Consider the following 7,319-nt stretch of genomic DNA (forward strand, 5'->3'; position numbering starts at 1 on the left):
ACTGAAGCTATTTTTGAAGGTATGCCCCTGATTGATTTTAGAATTACTGATTGATTTTAGAATTACTTTTAATAATTCAATTTCAAAAGATAAGTCCTCAAAATGTACAATATCTACTTAAAGGGTTTAGCTTCCAAAGATGAATACTTTGAAAGGAATAATATTTGTGTGGATAAATGTTATTTATATATGTATATATATATATACACACACATATATATATACATATATATATGTATTTAAAAATTTTTAAAGTCAGATTACTTTAGCACAATAGCTCTCAATATGTAGTTTGCAGATCTCTAGAGGTACCTGATCTTTCAGGGGATGTGAAGGTCAAAATTATTTTAAAAATAGCACTAAGCTATTATTTGCTTATTGAAATACTCTTCCCTTTTCCAACTATATGAATGTACAAGACCATATTTTTTCATATATTTCATCTAAACCAATAAAACATATCCCAATAAATTGAATGCAGAAACATAAGATATAATGGCTAACCTGGTTTTTTAGTTACCTCAATTCAAATAGGTTAAATAATAAAGAGGCAGGTCCTAGTATGGCCACTGTTGCTACATTCCTAAAATTTAAAATACTTATAAAAATACTAGACGAAGCTTTCATTTTCCAGAGAACTGGAACTATGGATTACCTAAATTTTTAATGGTAGTTGACTCTGTAAATTTATCTATTAACAGAGTGGCCATATTATTAATCTGAATAAATTATCACTTTATCGATCCATAAGATGTTAACTAATTTAGCACAAAAATTTAACTTACATTTTTAAAAATATTATACATCACAGATCTGTGATTTATATTCTCATCTGGAAAAAAGCTTGGTGATAAACAAGATCTATATCCTGATCACTTACTTGATTCTAGTAGGTGATTAGGTACTTCCTTTTTTTTCTTTGGCTCTTCTACTAGGCTGGCCAGAAGAACAGGAGATATGCTGGAAAGTGATCTTTTATCTTTGCTCGGTTTTATCTCTGCTGAATTTATCACCTCCATTTTATTATGAAAAATGCAGTCTCATATATTTTGGTCAATAGTTCACCTGAAGAGAGCACATGGGAAGCATATATAAAAAAGAGAAACTGCAGGCATTTTAACTCCCAGTTATTAGCTAAAGTATTGTATCTGGTTTTGTGATTCTAGATTTAAGGATAGTGATAGAGTATCAAGAAAAAGATTTGAGGATGGCAAAAGGCTTTAAGTCCATGTTATATGTGCATCAACTGTAGGAACTAGGAATATCTAGCTTGGAAACGAACATTTAGGAGTGAGCAAATAGCTATACCACTTAGAAGAGGAATTAAACTGTCCTGTTTGGCTGCAAAGGGAAGAACCAGGAATAATGATTGGAATTTGCAAAGGGGTAAACTTATATTTGCTAAACTTTAAGAAATTTGTGTGTGGGAAATCAGAAGATTTCCCTTGATTCCCACACAATTCCCACATTCCCAAACAATAAGCGTGTTTTGAAAGTAGAATAGATGGAAGATTTCAAGGAGAAGTTAAATAATTAGTTATGAAAATTTTAGCCTTCATATCAAGAGAAAAGTCATCAAGGTCCTTGCCAATAGGCAAAACTATACCTAAATCATCTCAAAGAGATGAAGATATGTAATTTTAAATATGTCTAAAAACAATTTCACAGCTCTCTTGTTTCATTGTATTATCTCTTTACTATTAACAAGTTCTTTCAAGTACCTAATTTAAACCTGGAAGGACATTCACTTGGCCTTAAAGCCCTTAGATCTCATAAACTATCTCCCACACATCATTAAAATATAAATTCCTTGAGGGCAGGGTTTTTTTGTTTGTACATGTATCCCCAAAGTTTAACACAATGCTTGCACCCTATTAAGTATTTTTTCTTGTTTGTTCTTCATTTTCTAAGAGGACCAATAACTTGGTGTCATAATTTGTGAGTAAATCGGATTTAAGTGAGGAAGAATTATATAAAGTCATTAATTTTTCTTTTCCAAAATCATAGAAGTTCAGTGTCAGAATAAAACTTAATGTGACTGGCAGTGGCCCAGGATGCAATGGATGATCTTGGTTCTGATGCTTGACTGAACTCTAAGCACTCCATAGTACCTATTTTTTCATGACCATTGGAACAAATTGTTCTCATCCACCCATCTGCCAGGGAAAGTCTTCACATATTTGGGGAAGACATCCCCCTAACCAGCAACAGTTTGAAAACTTATTGGTTGCCTCAATCTGGGTTAGCCTGTTTGACAAGACAATTTTACATCTATGTGGCCATTGCATATGCTACAGCTTTTTGGAGACTCAGGTGAGAATAGGGTGAAGGTGGACACCAATGAGGGATGAGCAGCCCTGAAAAAGGTTCAGCAAGCCCTCACACTAGAGGTACTAGTCTTCCCTGAAAACTTCATATGCCCCATTCTTTTTTATTATTATAGCTTTTTATTTATAGGACATATGCAAGGGGAAGTTTTTCAGTATTGGCAATTGCAAAATTTTTTTTTCCAATTTTTCCTCTCCTTCCCCCCATCCCCTCCCCCAGATAGCAAGTAGACCAATATATGTTAAATATGTTAAAGTATATGTTAAATACAATATATGTATACATGGCCATACAGTTATTTTGCTGCACAAAAATAACTTTGAAATAGTATATAATTAACCTGTGAAGGAAATAAAAAATGCAGGCAGACAAAAATAGAGAGATTGGGAATTCTATGTAGTGGTTCATAGTCATCTCCCAGAGTTCTTTTGCTGGGTGTAGCTGATTCAGTTCATTACTGCTCTATTGGAGCTGATTTGTTTCATCTCATTGCTGAAGAGGGACACACCATCAGAATTGATCATCATATAGTGTTGTTGTTGAAATGACCTCCTGGTCCTGCTCATTTCACTTAGCATCAGTTCATGTAAGTCTCTCCAGGCCTTTCTGAAATCATCCTGCTGGTCATTTCTTACAGAACAATAATATTCCATAACATTCATATACCACAATTTATTCAGCCATTCTCCAATGGAGGGCATATGCCCCATTCTTAATAAATAAGTATTTAATATATGCTTGTTTCCTTCTTTCCTTCCATTCAATTAATCAATAGACTTTTTCATGACAAAATTATCTAAGTACATTCATTTATACTTTCTAGGTGCTTCTTGTACTATGGGAAAAATAGATGAAAATACTGCCTCTGCTCTCAGATTCCATAAGCAAATTGGTGAAATAATACCACACATAAAGTGATAATTTAAAACATGAAATTATATGGCTAAACATAAAATCAAGGGTATATGCAATAAATATTTTAGTAGATCAGAGAAAGAACTATTGGCATGGACTCCAGGAAGGCTTTTTAGGGGGAGGGGGAGCTTGTGATGGATCTCAAATTATAAATAGAAACTTTGTAGATTAAAAAACTAAAGGAAAGTATTCTAAGAAAAGGGGAAACAATACAGCAAAGTTGTGTTGTGAAAGAAGTCCTTCGGAGAGAAGTTAGGAGATTTAAGTTCTAGTATCAGCGATGTCAGTAATTGTTGTCACTTTGGAAAGTCTCTTCATCAAGTCTGTAAAATGAAGTGACTGGACATGATCTCTCGGAGACCTCTTTGAACTCTATTAATCTGTGAATTTGTACGTTCATCCTGTTGTTCTTTTCTTTTTGTTCTTTCTGTACAAGATAGTTATTGACACACTAAATTCTTAGAAATTTGAAGATCATTATTGAAGCCTCAGGACTTTAGAAGCTAACTCAAAACCCTACTGAGAAGTGCCACCTAAGACTTCCTTCTCATTTCCCTCTTTGCTCCATAATACTGATTTTTCATTCCTCACCATCTTTTAGAAATTCTCTTTTCTTGATTTTGGTGACAACTATACTATCTTGATTCTCCTCTCATTTCTGAATGTTCCTTCTCCTTCTTTTGCTAAGTCCTCTTCTTTCTCCTACTTCCTAAAATCAAGTATTCCCTAAGGTTCAATCCTTATAACCTCTACTCTTCTAACATAATCTGTAATTCAGAGAGTTTATTCCCCCCACCCGGTAACAATTATCAACTTTTTTCAAAGTCACAATCCATCTTTATCTCTAGATCTGACTTTTAATCCAATATTCAGTTTGGTTTCCAATTATACTCAATTGCTATCTCAATCACCTTCTCAAAATTTTCTTCCACTCCTGACTTTTTTATCTCTAATAAAGATAAAATCACTTTAACTATCTAGATCTGAAAACTCATTTATATTTTGTTCTTTCTTTTCAGCTCCATATCCAGTTAACATCAAGTCTTAGGAATTCTCCCTCTGATATCTTTTTTCCCCTGATTCTTCCTATCCAGTCTACAAGCACCAACATAGTTGAGATCTTTATCACTTTATCTGGATTATTTCAATAGCAATGTAATTGTTCTTCTTGTCTTCAGTTTCTTTTTCAAATTGATTGTATTGTAGTTTCTTGATAAAACTTTCCTATAACAATCATAATTTCACTCCATTGCTCAAAACTTTTCACTATCTACAGAATAAAGAATAAAGTCCATGTCCTGACATTTAAGGCAACTATGGATCCAACCTACTTTTCTAGACTTATCTAACTTTATTCTCAGTCTTCACTATAACCATTCTGATCTACACACACATTCACTGAAACATGTTTTTCTCAGTCCTACCTTTTATGTTTTTATTTATGCTTTGCATGCCTCTACGGACTTATTCATATCCTATTCATCTTTCAAAGTTTTGCTCTAACTCAAGCCTTCTATGCAGTTTTTCTTGAGCACCTGGGATCTTCCCTTTTCTCTCTCTACACTCCTCTAAAAGATCACATGAGCTCCCATGGATTAATTTCTTTAGATTAATTATGTCCAAACCTACACATCCAGCCTTCATCTCTTTCCTGAACTCTAGTTAGGACTGTTGCTAGTTTAACATCTTCAAATGAATGTCCCATAGGCATCTTAAACTCACTATGTTCTGTATAGAACTTCTCATCCCTCCCACTAACGTTCCTATTCCTGGAGAGAATACCATCATTCTTTTAGTTGTTTAGGTTTCTAATGTCAGAGTCATCTGTAACTATTTATTATGAATTATTCCATCCCTATTGGTAGCTAAGTCAGTTCAACCTCCTCAATATCTCTCATATTATACTCTTCACTAAGTCACCATTTAGTCTAGGCTCATGACTTCTTGTTTGAACAGTTAAAACAGTCTCCTAATTGGACTCCCTGAAACCAGTTTTACTTCTCTTCAATCCATCCTCCATCTGATAGAAAATTGATGCTCCTAAAGAGCAGCTCAAGAAGTTCCAGTGGCTCCCTAATGTCTTTAGATTAAAACATAAATTCTTCTGTTTTACATTATAATTTGATTCCAGGTTATCTTTTCACGTTAAAAATATCACTCATTGAGACATACGCGAACTGATGCTGAATGAAATGAGCAGAACCAGGAGATCATTATATACTTCAACAACAATACTATATGATAACCAATTCTGATGGATGTGGCTCTCTTCAACAATGAGAGGATCCAAATCAGTTCCAATTGATTTATAATGAATAGAACCACCTACACCCAGAGAAAGAAATGAGTATGGACCACAACGTAACATTTGTAGTTATTGTTTGCTTGAATTTTTTTTCTTCTCAGGTTATTTCTTTCTAAATCCAATCTTTCTTGTGCAACAAGATAATTGTATAAATATGTATATTTATTTTGTATTTAACATATACTTTAACATATTTAACATGAATGGGACTATCTGCCATCTAGGGAAGGGGATGGAGGGAAGGAGGGGAAAAGTTGAAACAGAAGTTTTTGCAAGGGTCAATGTTGAAGAATTACCCATGCATATGCTTTTTATATAAAACGCTATAATAAAAAAAATATCACTCACTATATTGAAGCATTTTCTGCTCTATAATCAAACTGACCTATTTTCTGTCCTCATACAGGGCATTTAGTCTCCAGTTTTTATGGTTTGCACATGCTGTTTCCATAGTGAGCAATACTCTCCCTCCTCACTTCTGCCTCTTAGAACCCTGAATTCCCTTCAAAGTTCAGTAAAAGTACCACCATCTTCAAGAGGCCTTTTTAAATTTGAAAATCTTAACTCAAGAAGTACACCCATGTCCCCACAGTTTTTATTGTTGCTCATTCCTATCATTGTTTTTTAAACTATGTACATATAAAACCTATTTATTTATGAACATCTAGTATTACTGTCAATATAATGTCAATATAACTGTGCATACAGATCTTATAGCCTCATTTAGATTGTAAAGAATAGAAACTGTATAATATATGTTTTTACAACTCTACCCTCTACACCCACCCTAGTATCTGTAATAGGGATGAATATGTAAGTGTTCAAATCTTTTTAAACTAAGACCCCTTTAATCTCATCCTCTTAAAATAAGTGATAGTTATTATTATAATTATTAAGAAGTCATAATGTTGTTTAGAGGCTAGATAGCTGGAAGACTTGGATTCAACTCCTTTGAATAAGACAAGATTTTGTCATTTTCTTTGACATATTTAACTGTGGGTCACTGGGCATGCCCCTTAACCTCCTGGTCATCTCCTTAAGAACTGAAATTTGCAAAGAAGATACAGCTGGCATCGGTAGGCCCCTCATCGGAAGATTCCCATACGAAGGAAAACACTGGTCTATGCCTATATATACCCACCCGTTCATCCATTCACTCAAAAATTCACGGAACTTAAAAAGGCTGCCAGAAGGAGCCGTGGAGTCAGTCTAGACAATCTTCCTTAATTCTGCAGGAGAGCAAAATAGGCTTGAGAAAGGAAATGAAGATCTAAATTACACAGCTGAAAGAAAGTTAAGGACTAGGACTAAAAAAGCAAGCCCCTTGATCAGGGGGATGCCATACTCGGTCCCGGAAGGCTCCATGCATCCTCTTTCCTCCCCATTTCCCCCCAAGATTTCTTCCCATTTTATCTCGCTCCTTGACAACTCACCTCAATTCCTAAGAGAGGGCTTGTCCCGGGGCCCGCAGGGCCGTGCCCCCTTGCCCCGCGCCGCCCCGGGCGGAGAGCCTAGAGCTGCCCGACCAGCGGGACTCCGCAGCCGGGGCCACTCCAGGGCTGCTGCTATGACAACTGGACGCTCTTCCGTGTACAGGCACTAGGACCGAACCAAACGACTCCCAAACGTGGGGGATAGAAGAGGGGAGTTATAAGAAAATAGGATGGTGATGAGAGGGACAGTTTAAGAGAAGTGGAAGTTTTATGATAAGTCGTATTTTTGTGTTCGTTTCAGAGTACGAACCAAGGCTAGATGGAGGGCAACTTTCTGT

General features: G+C 35.3%; 1 protein-coding gene across 2 annotated transcripts in view; it reads right to left on the reverse strand.

Annotated features, from left to right (window-relative positions):
* Positions 1-7,117, reverse strand: part of CFAP221 (cilia and flagella associated protein 221) — a 96,905-nt gene extending 89,788 nt beyond the window's left edge. Inside the window, exons 1-2 of one of the 2 annotated variants that reach the window (XM_074301820.1) lie at positions 6,982-7,117; positions 881-1,065 (exon numbers count right to left, since the gene is read on the reverse strand). In XM_074301820.1, coding sequence (XP_074157921.1) covers positions 881-1,019 — 139 coding nt within the window. In that variant the 5' untranslated portion in view covers positions 1,020-1,065; positions 6,982-7,117. The remainder of the gene's footprint in view (positions 1-880; positions 1,066-6,981) is intronic. The other variant, XM_074301819.1, reaches the window with a different exon arrangement.
* Between the last annotated feature and the right edge of the window lie 202 nt (positions 7,118-7,319).

The sequence above is a fragment of the Sminthopsis crassicaudata genome, chromosome 3, assembly GCF_048593235.1.
Source record: "Sminthopsis crassicaudata isolate SCR6 chromosome 3, ASM4859323v1, whole genome shotgun sequence".
Taxonomy (NCBI): domain Eukaryota; kingdom Metazoa; phylum Chordata; class Mammalia; order Dasyuromorphia; family Dasyuridae; genus Sminthopsis; species Sminthopsis crassicaudata.